The 21,872-nt window shown below is 45.5% G+C and overlaps 1 protein-coding gene across 1 annotated transcript in view; it reads left to right on the top strand.

The window, feature by feature from the left end:
* ABCC1 (ATP binding cassette subfamily C member 1 (ABCC1 blood group)) overlaps window positions 1-21,872 on the top strand; it is a 154,091-nt gene that overhangs the window by 14,284 nt on the left and 117,935 nt on the right. Inside the window, exons 2-5 of the mRNA XM_073542907.1 lie at window positions 10,973-11,149; window positions 14,128-14,253; window positions 14,346-14,483; window positions 15,662-15,787. Of these exons, the coding sequence (XP_073399008.1) occupies window positions 10,973-11,149; window positions 14,128-14,253; window positions 14,346-14,483; window positions 15,662-15,787 (567 nt within the window). The remainder of the gene's footprint in view (window positions 1-10,972; window positions 11,150-14,127; window positions 14,254-14,345; window positions 14,484-15,661; window positions 15,788-21,872) is intronic.

Below are 21,872 nucleotides of genomic sequence, written 5' to 3'. Positions count from 1 at the left end.
CTGATAGGGAATCTAGATTGTGAGTCCCGATGGGGACCATGCTGATAAAAATTACTTGTAAATTTTACACTCAAAAGCTCGTGTGCCTTCTTTATGGTGGCGCGGTGGTGGTTACCATGGGCCGAGGTTGACAAGTTGTGACTATAAAAGCTTGCAGAATCTAGCTCCCCGTATGCCCAGTTATTCAGACTGTTGTGGGACCAAAGCTGTCATGTCGTGTGCACTAACCCTTTGGATTATATGTGAAAATTTAATATAAATTATGTACAGTGGTGACCCTTGTCAGTTCCCAAGGAGCCAGGACAGAATCTCTACAATCTGTGATGGAACATTAGATGGATGAGGTTTAATCATAGAAATCTACTGTAGATATAAACATGGCTGTGACTTTAGAATAGGCTGCTTTGAATGCTCATGAGGAATAACGCTATTTATGGCACTTATATCACTTGCATGCTGCTATTTTCACAGATTTTCCGCTCTGCAGTCCGCAGGTCAAGTTTGATTCAGTAGTCACTGAGCTAGTGAGTGAAGACGATCTGCTTTGATCACGTTAATGAGCAGCAGTTAGAAGGGCCATATACAACAGTACTGAGCAGTGTAACTGTGAACCTAGCACTGGGATTAGTGGGGAAAGAAACAAGCCACTTACTAGAAACCAGCCTTCACTATCTGCCTCTCTAGTTCTTCCTCACCCTGTCTCCTTCCTCTTTGCATTGACTTCAACAAGCAGTGCTGATTTCAGAAGTGTCTCATAAGTGGAGAAAAGTATATTTTGCTGATCAAATATGTTATTTGCGAACTTGTACTACTGATTTAGGCAAAGTTTGACTCGTCAGTGAGCCTTTTAAATCTTTATCCTTATGGGTTCATTAACTGAAGGTTGTGTTAATTGTCTCCCACTTTATCCAATGTTACTCCTCTTTTCACTCAATTCTGCACATTGTGCTAGGTTTTAGCAAAGTTGCACGCATTAAACAATGTAATGCAGAAAGTGTTCTCTGCTGGAACCTTTTTGACGTAGAAGCAGGAACTCCCCAAATCCGAAGGCTATACGCATGTGAGCGTGCAGGCTGGAGACCCATGGTGGACGGCACATACAGGACAAGAGCAGAGAAAAGCCCAGCTCTGGTAACGGCACATCGCATTCTTTCGGGACATCTGTAGAAACCACTTTATAGGGTGTCGGTGGATGAGTCAGTCTGGGCGGCATCTGGCTGGCACTGCGCTGGCCACAGAAAGCAATGCTTTATAGTAGAATGTCTTCCTCACTATTGATGGTGGTTGTCTCTGTAATAAATCAGTGCACATGTATAATCGCATGTCTGTCATACTTATTCAGTAAATATAGTTTTGCATTATTACAGCCTTTTCCATTTCTAGACACTTTTTGACTTCCTCGGAGTCTTCTCTCGTGCTGCACCTAGGCGTCGGAGGTATAGCGGACATTTGACCTATTCTTTTTGCCCAGGATACTCGTAGGTCGGTGTTTGCTCTGTGCGCCATGTTCTGTATTGTGTAACGTGAATGAATGACTGGTAATTAAGTTTGCACAGAGAGATCCTTTGGGAACACGATGGCACTGTATTTGGCTGTTAGGGTGTTTGCTTTACAAAGTCAAAACACACAAATCTAATCTGTCTAATCCTCAGCGCATGCCGTGGGAAGAAATCTGTATATTTCATTGGTAGCATGGCATCTAGCAACAAAATAAAGTTCCATCCCAGCCTTCATTTTCCAGGTATTATCCCTGACTTTTCTTGGTGTTGTCGTAGCCAGGCAGATGCCGGGAATCTTTTTATTTGCTTGATGTCGGTTGCCTAGACATAATGTCGTAAGGGCTTGTTCAGACCGGTCTGCCGTGTGCTACCTACAGATCGCACACAGAACACATGGACACACGATAACCAGTGCACATGGCCATCGGTCTGTATGTCAGAAATTTGTGGTGGAGGATCGGTGGTTTCGAGAAGACAGCGCTTCTGCTATAGAAGAGGTGAGCGTTCCTCGCTGCAAGGAAAATTCGGGTAGTTTTACTTGCGCATTTCTGGTTTTCACCTTTTTTTTTTTTTTTTTTTTTTTTTTTATATCAAAATAAACTAGCGATGGGGTCTGGTACTGAAGAATGGGGGTCCGTCAACCCCTGGTAAGACGCCGTATTCACAAGTCACACAAACACAGAAATTTTGCTTGTACAGTAGTCGAGCAAAAATTTTGTAAACTTTTTTAGATGTCACTTTTACATTTGAAAGTGTCTGGCAATAACTGGGAGGAGCGTGAACCACAATAGTCTGTAGGGCCTTTTTAATAAATTTGGTGCTATTACCCCCCCACACCCCGAACACACTGCTACTACTTTCTCCTCTCCTGACCTCATATACTACTATTAATGATTTCTAGGAAGAGCTCCTCTTGGTGCACAATGACTTCTGCAGCATGTTGGCACGCACCTAAGCCTCTGCTAGATCTCTGCTACCATAGAGCTCCTCTTGGTGCACAATGACTTCTGCAGCATGTTGGCACGCACCTAAGGCTCTGCTAGATCTGTACTACCATAGAGCTCCTCTTGGTGCACAATGACTTCTGCAGCATGTTGGCACGCACCTAAGCCTCTGCTAGATCTCTGCTACCATAGAGCTCCTCTTGGTGCACAATGACTTCTGCAGCATGTTGTCATGCACCTAAGGCTCTGCTAGATCTGTACTACCATAGAGCTCCTCTTGGTGCACGATGACTTCTGCAGCATGTTGGCACGCACCTAAGGCTCTGCTAGATCTGTACTACCATAGAGCTCCTCTTGGTGCACAATGACTTCTGCAGCATGTTGGCATGCACCTAAGCCTCTGCTAGATCTCTGCTACCATAGAGCTCCTCTTGGTGCACAATGACTTCTGCAGCATGTTGGCATGCACCTAAGCCTCTGCTAGATCTCTGCTACCATAGAGCTCCTCTTGGTGCACAATGACTTCTGCAGCATGTTGTCATGCACCTAAGGCTCTGCTAGATCTGTACTACCATAGAGCTCCTCTTGGTGCACGATGACTTCTGCAGCATGTTGGCACGCACCTAAGCCTCTGCTAGATCTCTGCTACCATAGAGCTCCTCTTGGTGCACAATGACTTCTGCAGCATGTTGGCACGCACCTAAGGCTCTGCTAGATCTGTACTACCATAGAGCTCCTCTTGGTGCACAATGACTTCTGCAGCATGTTGGCACGCACCTAAGCCTCTGCTAGATCTCTGCTACCATAGAGCTCCTCTTGGTGCACAATGACTTCTGCAGCATGTTGTCATGCACCTAAGGCTCTGCTAGATCTGTACTACCATAGAGCTCCTCTTGGTGCACGATGACTTCTGCAGCATGTTGGCACGCACCTAAGGCTCTGCTAGATCTGTACTACCATAGAGCTCCTCTTGGTGCACAATGACTTCTGCAGCATGTTGGCATGCACCTAAGCCTCTGCTAGATCTCTGCTACCATAGAGCTCCTCTTGGTGCACAATGACTTCTGCAGCATGTTGTCATGCACCTAAGGCTCTGCTAGATCTGTACTACCATAGAGCTCCTCTTGGTGCACAATGACTTCTGCAGCATGTTGGCATGCACCTAAGGCTCTCCTAGATCTGTACTACCATAGAGCTCCTCTTGGTGCACGATGACTTCTGCAGCATGTTGGCACGCACCTAAGGCTCTGCTAGATCTGTACTACCATAGAGCTCCTCTTGGTGCACGATGACTTCTGCAGCATGTTGGCACGCACCAAAGCCTCTGCTAGATCTGTGCTACCATAGATCATCTCCTGACAATGATGGGAGTAGTTCCAACCTGCGATAGTACTACACATAAATGAGTGGCTACTTCTATGATACACGCTTATTTTTCTTTCTTTCTTTTTGTCTCCCGTTAGTGCAGCGATACTTCTCAGAGTGCCACGATAATATGATTACCGTACGTCCAGTTCTATTTTTACCACCGTCGCTTGCTGAAATCCCTGACACTAACACGGCACAAGGCGACCGGGGCATCACTTTTCCTTGCATTTTGTTTTTTACTACTTTTAGTTCATACATGAATGGTAACAAATGTATAAAAGGATATTCCGATAAGTCAATGACTGGGGGGGGGGATCCAGAATCTGCGTAGTTGATATTCCTGTGAAACCACCCTGGTTTGGCTTGAAAGGGTCAAGTAAGGACATGCTGCCTTGGCATCGAGCTGGACTAAGCCATGGCGGGGCATCGTGTGCCCAGGGATGATGCCTGACACAGGCGGCTGCTCTTCAAACACATTGTACATTACATGATTTCTTTCTTCATGAAGGTAATGCGGGAATTGATTTTTTTTTTTTTTTTTTTTTTTTTTTAATTTTTTTTTTTTATAACTTTCCTTGCACAATATTTTTGTCTTTTAGAATCCATTTCTTACTATTACTGTAAGGCCTTTTTTTCGAGGGCAAGTGTGCATTTCAATTTGCACCATATATTGCATTGCACGTGGTGCTGATCAACGTACCACTGTGTGCATGAGGCCTAAGACTGCAGATTAGAAGTCATATGAACGCATCTAGTTGCACTTAACCACCACAAAGGGACAGAGCGTTGTCTTAGTGTCTGATCATTTTACCCCCTGACAGGTTTTTGCTATCCCATCTGAAAGCAGCATAGTGTAGCGATAGAGACCCTGATTCCAGCAATGTGTCACTTACTTTACTGCTTGCTACAGTTTTGATAAAATCCCTGTTTTATCTGCAGCAGATCTAGCAGTTCTCTGAATGCTGTGCTCTGTATAACCCCACCCACACACCACTGATTGGCAGCTTTCTGCCTATGCCCAGAAAGCTGCCATTTGAGGGGGTGGGGTTATGCAGAGCTCATGAATGTGTGGTTGACTATTCCTCTAGTGGTGGTCTCCTGCAGATTAAAACTAAACCGAAATTTAGCAGCCCAGTAAGTGACACATCACTGGAATCAGGTTCTCTGTCTCTACATTATGCTGCTCCAAGGGTCGAAAACGCTGAAAGAATTGAAATGCTGTAGATTTGATAAAAGGCTTTGCTTCAAATCTGCAAGGAAATAATGATTAGCACATAAGTTTTCACAAAACTCCTTCACTTTGCTGGAACTATGGCTATGTTTTCTTCTGCAAAAAAAAAAAAATGTACAGTGGGGACTAGCATTTGAACAGGCCCTAAGGGACTGAAGCAGCACAGCTCCGTATTTTGTGGAGTGGCTGTCTCAAAATATGTGGCTGACTGTCAGCTCCGCTTAAAGGGGTATTCCTAATGTCGGAGATGGGAATACTCTATATGAGCTGACTGGGCTAATGGAAAGTAAGAAGTAGAAGGTGAAAGGGAGGGATGGACATGGTGCAGCACAGACTTCTGTAATCCTGGCTGCAGTGTATAGCGGGTTTATAGAGGGATAGGAGTAGCCCTTTAACTACATGATCAAACACAATCCCTACTTGTCCTTCCCCCGACTGTAGGAGCCGGCTTTGCTCACCTGCCGGCACACAGCGAAGGGGAGATGTTCTTGATTATTTGACCTTGAGTGATTTGGATTTTCCTCCCTTGCAGATGATTTTGCAATATTTCCTGGCCGCGCTTGCGTGCGAGCAAAAGCACTCGTCTGTGTCAGAATTTCCCATAACCCAAGTAACCTTCGTGCCTCCAAATGTTTCTCTTCCTATCCCCGAGGCATCTCTGGATCAGAAGTGCAAGACCTTGACAAATGAACGGTCGCCCCAATATCAATGACTTTCTGCTGTAGGATAGTTTCTCCTAAAATCAGAAAAATTCTGGATTCGTTCTCTGCCGGTTAAGGAATTTAGTAATTTTTTTTTTTCCTATTTATAGCGGTCTGTTCCCGTAATGACTAATAGTCTCATTTTATTCATTCCGCTGGATTGTTGTCTGTCTTTTCCAGTTGTGCGGGCAGATCTACCTAGTTATGTAGCAGCGCAGCAGCGTAATCGGGGGCAGGGATCATCCGGCTCAGAGTGCTATTAGCACATAGTGAATTACATTATTATATACCGTATATACCCGTGTATAAGCTGACCTGTGTATAAGCAGACACCCCCCCCCACAATTTTGCCTAAGATGGAAAATGCAGCAGCTACTGGTGAATTTCAAAAATAAAAATAGATACCAATATAAGTAAAATTAATTGAGACATCAGTAGGTTAAGTGTTTTTGAATATCCATATTGAATCAGGAGCTCCATACAGTTCATGATGGACCCCATAAGATGCCCCATACAAAATACACCCCATATAATGATGCACAAAGGTTAATAATGCTTCATAGATTATGCCCCCATATTCTGCTGAAAAAAAAATAATTGCCATACTCTCCTCTCCTGCTTAGGTACCCGGCACCTGATGGTCATCTGTCCGGGGTCCATCGCTGCTCACCGCTGTCTGCCGCTTCCTGTGTCAGTGACTGTTCAGCCAGCAGAGGGCGCAGCACACACTAACCACGTCACCGCGCCCCCTGCTGCCTAAACATCACTCACACAGGACGCAGCAGACAGCAGTGAGCAGCAATGGACCCCGGACAGGTGAATATCGCTATACTTACCCCCTCCTGGCGCGGTCTCTGCAGCCCCCTTTCTCTGGAGCCCCGTTTCTCCACGGTCTCCCTTCCTGCCTTCAGCGGTCTCGTGATACCGGCCATTACACATGAATATGCGCATACCACGTGACTGCTGAAGGGAGACCGTGGAGAAGCGGGGGAGGGGGCTGCAGAGACCGCGCCGGGGGGGGGGTCAGTATGATCTGACACCCCTGCTCCCTCTCCCCCGCCGACCCCCAGGTATGAGAGTCGTGTATAAGCTGAGAGGGGGGCTTTCAGCCAAAAAAAAAATGGGCTGAAAATCTCGGCTTATACACGAGTGTATATATGGTATATTTTTTTTAAGTGACCACCCTTTTAAAGAAGATCTGTCACCAGGTGAGAAGCAAGCAGTTTTTGCTCTTTTGTTCTGATGATATTTCCATGAGAATAAGTTTTTTATCTTTTTTTTTTTTTTTTTTTTTTTCCTAAATCAGACATACGGTTTCAAAGATTTGGGCCTTTTTATCTAGTGCTATTTTTTATGGTCCTTACTGGGGGGCGTGTTTTGGTGGTACCAGGGGCGTGTCTTGGTACCGCGGGGCGTGTCTTTAGACTTCTCCCTGTGAGCCACACCTCCTTGTAAAGACCAGAACAACTAGTGCTAAATAACTAAATAAGGCGGCCTATATCTCTGAAACCGTATGGCGGGTTTACGAAAAGAAAAAAAACGGAAAACTCAGTGGAGCAACAGGAATATAAGAAAAGCAAAAATTGGGTCGCATTTTGATCTGGTGACAGGTCCCCTTTAATATCTAGTTTCTACAACCGTCTCCCTTTTTATAATACACTGCACAAAGTTGTCATTGAGCTTGTGATATTGTGCTATGTCTGCAGGTCCGAGGCGGACACTGTGTATCCCTTTTATGTTTGTCACTGCACGTGTGGCAGATCAGCCGTGAAGGTTGGATTGTGGTACCCTGTAGGAGGAAGTGGGCCTCTGCTCAGAAGGTGCCGCAGACATACTAGCAGAGTTTGTGGAGTTCATTATGGGGCCCTTTGCATTGTGCATTCTGGTAACTTTCCATTATGAATACAAGGTTTCTCCTGACGTATATTTTATAGCCTGTGGTCATTCTGTATATGTTGTGGAATTTGAGCTGTTTTTCATTATTTCTTTAATTATGTACAAGTCTTCATAGCAAGTCCCGGGAAGCGACGTCTAAGGGCTTGTGCACACGTTCTGTGTTTACAGCCTTTTTTTTTTCTGGTCATTTTTCATGTGTAATCCTCCACCTTTACCCCCTAAAAAAAAAAAATAAAAAAAAAAGCGTTTTGTAGTACCAGTAGGATTTTGAGATGTCTGAAAAATGCTTTATTTTTCCCCTTAACTATTCAAAGTGGTGTGGGTTTTTTTTTTTTTCTGTTCATATCTGCAGCATGCCAATTCTTTCACATTTTTGAAGAGTTTTTCATTCATTTGTTCTGGAATATATGTAGTAAGTTTGGTCCCGTTACTGGATCTGTGTAGTAAGTTTGGTCCCGTTACTGGATCTGTGTAGTAAGTTTGGTCCCGTTACTGGATCTGTGTAGTAAGTTTGGTCCCGTTACTGGATCTGTGTAGTAAGTTTGGTCCCGTTACTGGATCTGTGTAGTAAGTTTGGTCCCGTTACTGGATCTGTGTAGTAAGTTTGGTCCCGTTACTGGATCTGTGTAGTAAGTTTGGTCCCGTTACTGGATCTGTGTAGTAAGTTTGGTCCCGTTACTGGATCTGTGTAGTAAGTTTGGTCCCGTTACTGGATCTGTGTAGTAAGTTTGGTCCCGTTACTGGATCGCTGTAGTAAGTTTGGTCCCGTTACTGGATCGCTGTAGTAAGTTTGGTCCCGTTACTGGATCGCTGTAGTAAGTTTGGTCCCGTTACTGGATCGCTGTAGTAAGTTTGGTCCCGTTACTGGATCGCTGTAGTAAGTTTGGTGCCGTTACTGGATCGCTGTAGTAAGTTTGGTGCCGTTACTGGATCGCTGTAGTAAGTTTGGTCCCGTTACTGGATCGCTGAAGTAAGTTTAGTTCTGTTACTGGATCGCTGTAGTAAGTTTGGTGCCGTTACTGGATCGCTGTAGTAAGTTTGGTCCCGTTACTGGATCGCTGTAGTAAGTTTGGTCCCGTTACTGGATCGCTGTAGTAAGTTTGGTGCTAAATAACTAAATAAGGCGGCCTATATCTCTGAAACCGTATGGCGGGTTTACGAAAAGAAAAAAAACGGAAAACTCAGTGGAGCAACAGGAATATAACTGGATCGCTGTAGTAAGTTTGGTCCCGTTACTGGATCGCTGAAGTAAGTTTAGTTCTGTTACTGGATCGCTGTAGTAAGTTTGGTCCCGTTACTGGATCGCTGTAGTAAGTTTGGTCCCGTTACTGGATCGCTGTAGTAAGTTTGGTCCCGTTACTGGATCGCTGTAGTAAGTTTGGTCCCGTTACTGGATCGCTGTAGTAAGTTTGGTCCCGTTACTGGATCGCTGTAGTAAGTTTGGTCCCGTTACTGGATCGCTGTAGTAAGTTTGGTCCCGTTACTGGATCTCTGTAGTAAGTTTGGTCCCGTTACTGGATCGCTGTAGTAAGTTTGGTCCCGTTACTGGATCGCTGTAGTAAGTTTGGTCCCGTTACTGGATCGCTGTAGTAAGTTTGGTCCCGTTACTGGATCGCTGTAGTAAGTTGGAGTCTGGTTAACACTTATTTACTAAAATGGATGTGTCAGGGGCAATGAACTGTCCTCATTTGTCTAAATACTGGTTTACAGAAAAAATGTCGACCACTTTGAATCGTAGAAAAATTCTCCTCCCTCATTACAGACCGCGATTTCTGCCAGTGTAAATATTAGGAAGTGCTGTACACTTTACAAAAGTTTCGCAGACGTACGTTCCGCAGCTATGAAGGACTCTATAATGTAATGGTGAGAGTCTTCAGAATCCAGTCCATTCCGGAGCTCACAAGGATTGTGCTGCGTGTGATGACTCGACACAGCATGACTAAGCAAATCCGAAATACTCTGTGACCTCTGTCTGTGTTTTCTATGAAACCCTCCACTGTGTATAAACAATGCTGAATGCCGTAAATTAACCGCACTGTAAGTGCCTGGATGGCGGCCAGACCCCTGGGAATTTACACCTGCTATCAAAGGGAAACTGTGCTTTCTGAAAGGGGGAAAGTGCTTTGTGCCTTAGTCCTAGATAAAACCCTGGAATGAAAAAAAAAAAAAGTTAATAGTACATGTAAATAACATGGAGTACTTGTTAGCGCTATTTTGTTTTAAAGAAGTGTAAAAGCAATCCCACCATGACACGGTGACCCAATCGGGATGGTCCCTAACGCTAATAGTTCACCTCACGTATGTATCAGCAGGCCTCAAAATATACTGGGTGTAGCAGGACCCAGACCTGACTGTTTACGCCTGCCTATGGACAGCTATATAGACAAGATGCTCAGCCCAAAAAGGGTGAGACATGCCCTTTTATGCACAAAAAACAAAGCAAAACCAAAAAAAAAGAGCTGGCACACCTGTTGATATAAGTGCAGTGTTTAGGTGCGCATTCACACTGCTGTAATGAACAGACAAAATATTGGATTTAAACAATGAGCAAATACCCTGTAGTTAGTAAATAATAGTACATGGATCTAAGGGGCAACAATTCTCATTGTGAAGAGTGACATGCCAGCGTGAGGCATGTTACAACAAGCCAATTAAATATGCAAATTGCCTCTTCTGATAAGGGGACTAGAACTCTAGTGCCACCTATTGGAACTAGCCATCCTACAAGTAAATATCAACCTTTTAATAAGCCTTCCCATATGACTTGGTATAAAAGAGTACAAGCCATCCAACCACGACAAGGTGACCCCAATCAGGATGGACACTAACTCTAGTAGTTTACCTCACGGGTGCCATGAGGACCACGCCCCACGTCTAATGTCCGAGTCCTAAATAGTAGAAAGTCTCCAACAATGAGATGACTTGTCTTTTTCTACTTGACTACCTCCATGAATCTGGTGGTGAATGATGTCATTCCAAAATACATTTGTGTTATAAGGAAATAAGTAGTATATGGCTATATGTTAAGAAAAGAATAAAGTTATGGCTCTTGGAAGAAAGGGAAGAAAAAAATTAAAGCACAAGAACAATAATTGCCTCTCTAAAGAGGGTAAAGACGGGTCTTTCTGTATTTCATGACAAGGCTGTCCACGTGATGTGAACAGAGTTTTATGTTGGAGGTGCTCTGTAGCTCTGGAGGATCATTGACGGTGCTTGCACCTTCTACGTTACCATTAATGCTGCCTGCTAATGTCTCACTGATGTTCTGTGACATGAAACCCTCGGTTCTTCTACTGACACGAAAATTATACCTTCTTTGTATTTTTCTAATAGGATGCAAATGTTACCTGGTATACAGAGAACCCTGACTTCACCAAGTGCTTCCAGAATACGGTCCTGGTTTGGATTCCATGCATCTACCTCTGGCTCTGCTTCCCTTTCTACTTTTTATACCTCCATCGCAATGACCAGGGCTATATCCGAATGTCACATCTCAGTAAGGCCAAAACTGTAAGTCCAGACTTGACCGCGTTAGCGGCTGACTATAATTGGGTGTAATGCAATGCTAGATGCAAAACCTCCTAATTCCGACCATCATGGCACATTTTGGCATGCATATCATGATGGCAAGTCCTGGATCATCCACCGGCTTTATGACCCAAACGATCGCTATAATAGGGGTCTACTGTCTCATGTCGTCAGTTTGGGTTGGTAAACCCGCACCCCAGCTGTCTGACCAGAAATGGAAATAGTGGTTGGGCCTTAGTGGTCTCTGTCTTAAAGGGATCTTGTCAGCTGATCTGTGGGCAGCTTGAATCGGGGGGGGGGGGGGGGGGGGAGGCTCCTGGATCTGCATTTTACCCTGAGGTGCTGCAGGAATGCGGTGACTAGTCACACATGGATGTCTGTCTGGCTTATCTCCCTACCCACTTATTTAGATTTAAAGGAAATCCGTCAGCAGGTTTTTTGTAATCTGTGGACAGCATGAGGTAGGGGCTGAGACACTGATTTCAGCAATTTGTCGCTTTTATAAGGCTGTGTGCTGTTGTTCCACTATAATCAGTGCTTATCAACAGATAAGCGGCCTCATGCATTCAAGTCCAACCCCGCCACCAGCACTGAGTAGCAGCTCACTGTCGATATACAATGTTCACAGAAAGTGGTGGTATGGGTGGAGACAGCTTTCTGAGCTCTGCTGCTACTCTGATTGTGTCACAACTTTTGCACCCAGTAAACTTAGTGATACATCGCTGGAATGAGGATCTCTTTCTCTACCCTATACTGCTCTCAGATGACGTAGCAAAAACCTGCTGCCAGGTTTTATGCATTTAGGGAGAGGCCTATAAGTGTAGCTGAGCGGGTGAGGAGATGCTGCAGTGGTTAAGATAATGCACCGAATCATCCAGTGATTGCCAGCTCTGTGGTCAGAAGAGCATGGCGGACATCACTGCCGTCAGATGGCATCAGGGTGCTGAGGCTGGGCAACAGAGAGATGGATCCTGATCACTCATCTGTAATCTGACATTTAAAGGGGATGTCCACATTATTGCAAAATCTGCAGCAATGCGGCTAAAATAAGTCAGTAACTCATACGCCTCCATTTCCCGATCCTTCCCTGCGGCCTTCTCCCTTTGGCGCAGTGGGGAAGTCCCATATACCCCATGTGACCGCTGCAACCAATCGCTAGAATCAGTGGTCTTGTGCCACTTGCTGCGAAGGCCAGGGATTGGCTGCAGCGGTTATGTTAACAACTGCAGCCAACGTAAACTGAAGACCAGTGGGGAGGATCGGTTACATTGCACCGGAGCGTACGGTATGAAATGGGTGGGTATCAATTTTAGCTTTTTTTTTTTTTTTTTTTTTTAAAAAAAAACACCCTCCAAAATTGCACTTTTCTCCAGTTCCGAGACCCTCCATGAATTCAATTTATACATGTGTGAATGACGCTCGCATCACTTTTTATTGGATATTTGCTTTAAATTCTGTGGGCTATATTAGGATTACATCAGGGAGGTAACGAGCCGTGTAAGAATATTTGGCAGACGCTCTGGGTTCACAGGTTCTGGGCTCGTTCTTGTGTATTTAGTAATGTCTTCCATCCCCACGACTAGTGTTACGTGTAGTTACAACATACTTCTACAGATTGGCTTCATTGGAGCTTTTGTCATTTGTCTCCCAGCGTATCTGGTGTCCGCACGTAACAAAACAGACATTACGTAGAAGTTTCCAGCAATCTCGACATGGGATTTCCCCAAAAATGTGTTTGTTGTGTTTTTTTTTTTTCTACAGAAACAGGGCTGAAAATCACATTAATGTGAAGCTTCACATTTCCTAAAATGAAAGGTTCTGTAAAGGAATTTTTAAACCTCAATGCCTTTTGACTTCTGAGGAACTATTGTTTGCTCATTGATCCTGCAATGGGTCATCTAATTAATTAGTCCCCTAAAATGTTAACGTTGCATATACCTTCTCAATCGTATCCGCGTGAGAAAACCGTTCTTATGGATCCATTCCCTCATCTGGCGACGTGCCCGAGGACGTTGTGTACGCGATTTTCCCCTGCTCCGCTTTCTTCCAATATACGAGTTATAAATCTCCTTACCTACTGTATTTGAAAAGCCTGCAGAGCTCTTTCTCGCCGTACAGTTGTGGCCAAAAGTTTTGTGACTGACACAAATTTTGGCTTTCACAAAGTTTGCTGCTTTAATGTGTTTAGATCTTTTAGTTGAAAGTGTAATCTAATCAGCATTTAATAAGTTTTTAAAAATTCTTCTCTTCTCCTTTAGGGATATGACCTCATGTGATTAAAAACTGACTAGCTGAATCTATCTAAGCTCTATGTAGAAACAGAAGGTCTCTTTTCCCACATGCGTCATCATTAGAACTACAATTCTACTCCTTTAAGAGGGCATGGAGCTGGGCTACCCAGGGACATTGTAGTGATATAGAATTGTAGTTCTAGTGGAAAAGGGAGAGAATTCCATCTAGTGGAAAAGAGGAGCATTAGCTGGGTAAAAAGGCAAAATGAGCAGTTGTATGTGCTCAGAGGATAGAAACTTTGGGAGTGAATGTGCACATGCAGCTAAAAGGTGAGGGTGGTTCTTGCACAGGTTAGGCAGTTTTTCTAGTGAGGATACATTCCAGGTTATACATCGCTAATGGTTCCCATACTGGGAGGGTCTCGCTCACCCCACACATCGTTAGTGCCATGCTCAGGAGACGAGTTCCCTGCAGTCTCGTTCTCACTAACTTATTGAGAGCCATTAAAACGCCCCTTTTGTGTTAATTGTTCACCGACCACTCGAGAAGTGTCAGAAGCGAGGCTGCCATTGACCTGTAAAGCTTCTAGGCAGCGACCTTATTCTCGGTCTCGTTAGATCGAGTGGAAAAGGAGCTTATAGTAATGCGAGTGGCTCCGCTGATTTTGTTTTTCTTGGTTATTAGCTAGAGTAAGTGCCGTTATACATTTTTCTTTTTTCTCTTTGCAGGCTCTAGGGTTCTTGTTATGGCTGGTCTGCTGGGCAGATCTCTTCTACTCCTTCTGGGAAAGGAGTCAGAGTATTTCTCGAGCTCCAGTGTATGTTGTAAGCCCCACTGTGCTGGGTATTACTATGGTAAGGAAACTGCAGCGAAGACTCATCTGGGGTGCATTATCAGATTGCAGGTGAACTTTATTATTATTAATAAAAAATTTTGTGTTTTTCAGCTGCTAGCCACTTTTTTAATTCAATATGAGCGAATAAAAGGAGTGCAGTCTTCAGGGGTCTTGTTAAACTTCTGGATTATAGCTCTGCTTTGTGCCATCATAATATTCAGGTCCAAAGTTCTCCATGCCTTAAAACCGGTATGTATCTGTGTCTATAGCACAAAGCGAGGTTGTATTTTTAATAATAATGATAATAATAATAATAATTTTTTTTCTTTTTAACATAAATATGAAAAATGTGTATATACTTGATATTTTCTTTAAGTGCAAATTTTCCTTTGGCCTGTGTGACAAAATTTTTTTTATATTACACACTTTTTTTTCAGCGGAAGTATATGCATAGATATGACGAAATGTTAAAAGAAAACAAACCTTGCAATTTTCATGCTGTCCACTAGGCTTCCACTTCCTGTTCTTCATATGGACTTGAGCAGCAAAAGACTGACTCAGATCCTATTTTTGTGCAGAAGTATAAACTGGTCATGCTCTAGAGAAAAGTCATTGTGACCAGAGAGATGAGCTGTGACCATCACATACTGTGAGTGGTGGATCCTAGGTTATGTACTGTATGCAGAAGTAAACCTGTCTGTGATGATAGAGAGTACTGAAAAAGGTTTCTGTGCAGAAAAGGAAGTATGAGGCGACTTTATGGCCTCGTGAGGATCCGCATTAATTGCAGGAGTAACCTAAGTAATCGTTTACTATAGATTACTGGCAATATATAAGATCACTCCATAGTGCAGTCACTTGTATGAATACTCTTTCCCTGCCGACTGCTTTTACATAGTCACTGAACTCCTTAGTGACTACCAATATTCTATTATTCACATGAAGGGAGTACATTGTCCACTGTAATACTGAATTGCTACTTATAGCAGTAGGAGTGTTCTTTATAATAAAGTACTAAAATATCATGCAATACAACATTTAGTCTGTCAGGCATTGTGCACACTGTCAGGATTCGCTGGGAGTGGCCGGTCATGTGAGCACAAGTATGCCATTTGCACATTCCGACTAGACATGTCCGGCTATGCTCCAGTCTGTTGTATTGAGCAAGGCTTTGCACATCTAGTTGGCATGTGAGCAGCGCATAACTGGGATCACGCTCCCGTCACCAGCACTGGAGAATCCGGACTTTGCGCAGTGTGCCCGCTGTAAGGATTCACAAGTTCTTCCTCTCCGTAGCCATAGATGGCAGACACTCCAGCTGTGTGCCATAATGTGCTGTGTTAAGGGTGTGTTACACATTACACCATGTGCTTGGCATGAAATGCTGCTCAGCCCTCAGATGTCTCCCTTTTTGTGCCCCTCGGCAGGGTGCCATTATCGATGTGTTCCGGGACGTCACATTCTACACGTACTTTCTGTTAGTGTTGGTGGAGCTGGTTTTGTCCGCCTTCCCTGATCAGCCTCCTCTCTTCTGCGAAAGAGTCAATGATCCGGTAAGTGACCCTTTTTCTAGTCTTGCTACTTGATAGGACACAAATCCGGGCCAGTCGTTTCTATATTTTATAAGACTTGGTACTTTATAGTACTCTGTTTTTCTCTGACTGCTGGATATTTTCTTTCTCATATCTTCACGTACTATTGTATGTCGGTCATAAACGAAAAGGTAGAGACCATCGGAAATAGTCTGTTTTCTGGCTCCTAGTGGGTGGTCCTCAGTAGAGAATCCCCTTTTTTTCCATTCTACATGACGGCACCACGAGAGAGGGGATCCGCCCAGCGAGGACAGGAAACCTTCAAGATAAAAGGGGCGGCTCCTCTCTCCGCATCAGTTGGTTTCCTGTCCTCGATGGGAAGCCCTCAAGATGAAAACCTCTTGATGATTGGAAGAAAGAAGAGGATGCCTGGGTCGGGTGATCAAATAGCAGGCACCGGTCTGCTACACCTGATACCAGGTACCGGTAGTCGCCTCGGGGGTCATATATTCCTATGTCCCCCCTGAGCGAGTGCATGGCCACAGCCCATGGGGCAGATGCCCGGGTGAAGCTGGATACCTTGGAGACCACAGGCGGTGTACCCTCCAAGATGTAAATGTACCCCGTAAAACGTCCACGGAGGCCACGTTCCGTGTTCCCTCCCTGTTGACGTATGGTGGCCATGCAGCCCATGTGACACATCGGTGCCTGGGCGAAGATATTGCTCCTCGGGGGTGCCACATTGCTGTACCCGCCCTGTTGAGACCAGACGCCAGTCCCCGTAGAATCCGGCTCTGGAAGGTTTACCTGGTGTATACGTTGGTGGTATAGTGGATCGTCCATCCTTTCTCCTCAGGTAAGAGGGAGAGCGCAGGTGACCGGTATGGGGCCCAGGCGCTCACCGGAAAACCGGGGTTCGCGCCGCTGAGCACACCAGGGCGGCAAGGACACGCGCATTGGAGCGCGCATGGCGGGGCCTTGCTGGGAGGAAGCCGACGCTAAACCGGAAGTGGTAAGCGGCGACCCGGAAGTAGAGGTGGCGCGCGCAGCAGAGACACAGGGGTGTGCGCAGTCTCTAGGGGGCGCGCGGACACAGGTAGTGGCGCGCGCGCGCGCAGAGGGCGCAAGCGAGATACGGGGCCCAGGCGGTCCAATTTAAAAAAAAAAAAAAAAAAAAAAGAGACTGCTCTCATTTGGCTCCTGCTAAGCAGCTGGAAGCTGGGGGCGGCTATTTAAACCGGTAGTGGCTGGCGTCACTACACCATTACATGGTCAGGTGTGACTGCTCTCAGCACAGGATAGCAGCAGACATATACGGCAGGATGGAGAGCCCCTCGCCAGAGCATATACAACCACGCCAGGAAGCGAAGGAAAGGCGGTCACGCTCACACGAAAAGAGCCAGACACGCCGCAGCAGCAATGGAAGCCGCTCGGGCAGCGCACGGGCGGATCGTCAACGCAAGAAGGAGGGGTCCCTAGTCTCCTTAGGAGACAGTGAGAAGACCAGTCAGCCTCCAGATCCGGTACCCGTTTTTTGAAAGCGTTCGAGTGGTGAGTGAACTACGAGAAAGTCCAGTACTCTAATGTCTGTTTTCTTTCTCTTGTCTCCTCTCTTCCCTCTCCTCCCTCTCTTACATACATTGGTGGGGTGGAGTATAGAAAGTCCCTAAGAAAAGTAGGGGAAAATCTAAGAATAAAGAATGTGCTTTATGCAAAAGTCCCGTAGGAACAGCCTGGAATAAAAAGTTATGCCAGGAGTGTATTAACAAAACAATAGCGGAGGAGACTCCCTCATTCTCGGATAGTCTGAGGTCCCTAATTCAAACAGAGGTTTGTAAGTCAGTAAGTGCATTACAATCTGCGGACGCAGATAGGAAAACTAGGGGTAGATCCAGCCCCTCAGGGGTCTCTCAAGAAGACTATACAGGATCAGAGGAGGACTCAGATAAAACGCACTATTCAGATAGTAGCTCAGATGGGGAAGATACGTTCCCAGTAGAATCTATGGATGAACTTATTAAAGCAATCAGATCTACCATGGGGCTGGTAGAGGAGCGAGCAAAAAAGACAGCCCAAGAACTCATGTTCAGTGGACTACAAAAGAAAAAGCGTAAGACCTTCCCTATTAATGAGCAAATAGAAGAGCTCATAAAACGCGAATGGGAAAAACCAGAGAAAAAGTCCCAGATATCTAATTCTCTGAAGAGGAGGTATCCCTTTGAGGAAGAGGCATCCTCATCCTGGGATAGGGCTCCCAAAATCGATGTAGCGATATCAAAAGTCGCCAGGAAAACCTCCCTACCCTTTGAGGATCTGGGGTTTCTGAAAGAACCGCTGGACCGGAAGACGGACAATTGCCTTAAGACAGCCTGGGAAACCTCGGCTGGGGCGCTAAGACCGGCTATCTCAGCTACGTGTGTGGCTAGGTCTCTAAAGATATGGGTAGACAACTTGGAGGATCAACTAGAACGTGAAGTTCCCAGAGAGTCAATTCTGGAAGCATTACCGGCTATTAGAGCGGCGGCAGACTTTCTCGCAGAGGCTTCTGCAGACTCGGCCAGACTAGCAGCAAAGTCAGCAGCCTTAACCAATGTAGGACGGCGCGCAGTATGGCTAAAATGCTGGCCGGGGGACACTCAGGCAAAGATGAAACTGTGCTCTCTGCCATGTGAGGGAAATTTCTTGTTCGGACCTGCATTGGATGACGTATTGGAAAAAGCGGGTGATACAAAGAAAAATTTTCCAAAACAACCATTTCAAGCGTTTCGGCGCTCCTTTCAGAGGGGCCGAAAATTCAGAAAGCAACAATTCAGAGATCGAGACAAAAACAATTCTGACAGGCGATACAGAGGAGGGAGAGGCTTCTATTTCGGCAAGCCCTCCAGGGAAGCCAAAAAACCCTCCCAGTGACGGTCCTTCTCAGGTGGGGGGAAGGCTCTCTCACTTCCTCCCTGCCTGGGAGAGAATCTCATCCAGCACCTGGATCCGACAGATAGTAGGGTCAGGTCTGGAATTAAAGTTCCACCATTGGCCACCACAAAAATTCATTCAGACTCCAGTGCAATCTTCTCAAGAAAGACAAGAGAGTCTGGAAGAGGAGGTATTGTCACTCATACAGAAACTCGTACTGGAAGAAGTTCCGGAAAAAGAAAAAAAGGAAGGCTTTTACTCCCCCCTATTTCTAATAAAGAAACCAGACAATTCCTGGAGGACAATTATAAATCTGAAAGGCCTCAACAGATATTTGATAGTCCCATCATTCAAGATGGAAACCATAAGATCTGCAGTGAAACTCCTCTTTCCTCGGTGTTACATGGCGGTCCTGGATCTCAAGGATGCTTACTATCATGTCCCGATCCGGCAGCAAGACCGCAAATATCTCAGGGTGGCAGTCCAGATAAAATCTCAGTGGCATCACTTTCAATACAGGGCTCTGCCCTTTGGGGTAGCAATAGCCCCCCGGGTCTTCATGAAATTAATTGCGGAGGTCTCGGCACATCTCAGGGAAAAAGATGCCCTGGTAATACCATATCTGGACGACTTCCTGATAGTGGGGAGAGATTTCTCTCACTGTCAGGAACAAGTCAAGATAGTGATGGAGACACTTCAGACTCTGGGTTGGCAACTGAACCTCAAAAAATCCAAACTGGAACCAACAATGATCCAGAATTTTTTGGGCCTAACAATAGACTCGGTGATGCAGGAATGTCGCCTCCCAGAGGAAAAAGAAAAAATCAAAAACCTAATCAGGACAACATTAAGAAAGCCAGTGATGACTCTGAGGAAAGCCATGTCAGTGTTGGGATCCCTAACTTCCTGCATACCAGCAATAAAATGGGCTCAGTTTCACACAAGGGAACTTCAGTGGTGTGTGTTACAAAACGATCTGAGGCTTCAGGGGCAGTTAGAGCAAAAGCTCACCATCCCGGACCCTGTACTCCAGTCACTCAGGTGGTGGTTACAGATAGAGTCCTCTCCAAGGGGAGTACCCTGGACATATACAGCCTCCAGAGTAGTCACGACAGATGCCAGCCCCTGGGGCTGGGGAGCCCATCTAGACACCCTATGGCTTCAAGATCCTTGGGCTCAGGACGAAAAAGATCTATCCTCAAACGAGTGGGAGCTGCTAGCCATCGAAAGGGCGCTGGAAGGTTTACTGACACACCTGACAGGACATCACGTGAAAGTCCTATCAGACAATTGTACAGCAGTAGCATATGTGAACCATCAGGGGGGCACCCGTTCTCGGTCATTAATGAAAATAGCGGGAAGAATACTGACTAGCGGAACGTCAGTTTCTCTCATTATCGGCCCTGCATATCCGAGGTGTGGACAACCTGAAGGCAGACTTTCTGAGCAGGAACCGGTTGAAGCAAGGCGAATGGTGCCTAAAAGAGTCCATTTTTCAACGGATTATGCTTATGTGGGGGAAACCCATAATAGATCTCTTCGCCTCAAAAACCAACAGAAAGGTTCAAAAGTTCTGCTCTCTAAGTCCAGCAGACATGCCACTGGCGGTAGACGCCTTCAGGATAAAATGGACATCAGGTCTCCTGTACGCCTTCCCCCCGATATGCCTCATTCCGTTAGTCCTGAAGAAGATCAGGGAGGACCGAGCCAGAGTAATTATGATAGCTCCCTTTTGGCCAAAAAGGCCGTGGTTCTACTGGCTAAGAGTGATGTCAGTGACGGACCCATGGGTACTCCCAGAGGACCACGACCTCCTAACACAGGGTCCCTTCAATCACCCTCCGAACTCCAGGTTGCATTTGACAGCCTGGAATTTGAAAGGTCACTGTTAGAGAAAAAAGGGTTTTCACAAAGGTTAATTTCCACCCTAATCAGTAGCAGAAAGCCAGTGACTACAAAAATATACGGGAGAATATGGAGAAAATTTTTGTCCACCTCAGGCCCAATACGGGAGGGAGAAGTACCGGTGAGGGCAGTGCTAGAGTTTCTGCAAAGGGGTTTAGACTTGGGCTTAGCTGTCAGCACCCTCAAAGTACACGTTTCAGCCCTGGCAGCATTATTCAACTATGACCTAGCAAATGATAGATGGGTGGCCAGGTTTATCCAGGCCTGTACTAGGGCTAACTCTGTCCCATCTCCTAAACCTCCTCCCTGGGATCTAAACTTAGTCCTATCATCTCTAACAGAAAGTCCATTTGAACCACTAGACGTGACATCAGATAAAGTGTTAACTTTAAAAACAGCCTTATTAGTGGCACTTACATCGGCACGTAGGGTGGGGGACTTACACGCACTGTCAGCAGACCCGCCATACACTCAGGTTATGGACGATAGAGTTGTCTTAAGATTAGACCCAGCATACCTCCCTAAGGTAGTGTCGAAATTCCACAGAGCTCAGGAAGTAGTCTTGCCATCCTTTTGTCCTAACCCCGGTAACAAGAAGGAGGAGAGGCTACATTGCTTAGATGTTAGGAGATGTATCCTACAATATTTAGAGATGACAAAACCCTGGAGGAAACAGAGGGCCCTGTTTGTTTCATACCAGGGGGCAAGGAAGGGCCTTAAAGCCTCTAAGCAAACTATAGCTAGATGGGTGAGAGAGGCCATCATACTAGCATATGGTAGTGCAGGCAGGGCTGTTCCAGAGGGCCTAAAAGCCCATTCCACGAGGGCCATGGCAACGTCCTGGGCGGAGAGAGCGGACGCCTCCATCGACCAAATCTGTAAGGCGGCCGCTTGGTCCTCTCCGTCTACCTTTTTCAAACATTATAGATTAGACCTATCTGCCACCTCTGATCTCACATTTGGGAGAAGAGTGTTACAGGCAGTGATCCAACCCTAAAAGAGAATACAAATCTCTGTAACTCTCTCGTGGTGCCGTCATGTAGAATGGAAAAACACGGGTATTACATACCTGGTAATGTGTTTTTTCATGAGACATGACGGCACCCTTATATTCCCGCCCTATTGATCACGTCATTAGTTGGGTGCATTATTAGTATTATACACTCCCTTGGTGTCGGAAATGTAACAGTATTAAAGTTGTATTATTTATGTGTACACTAACCTGCGGAGTTCCTCTCGTGCTCTGTAAAACAACTGATGCGGAGAGAGGAGCCGACCCTTTTATCTTGAA

This window comes from Dendrobates tinctorius, unplaced genomic scaffold, assembly GCF_039654945.1.
Source record: "Dendrobates tinctorius isolate UK_male_01 unplaced genomic scaffold, ASM3965494v1 ptg000129l, whole genome shotgun sequence".
Taxonomy (NCBI): Eukaryota; Metazoa; Chordata; class Amphibia; order Anura; family Dendrobatidae; genus Dendrobates; species Dendrobates tinctorius.
This window is presented reverse-complemented; position numbering and strand designations above follow the sequence as displayed.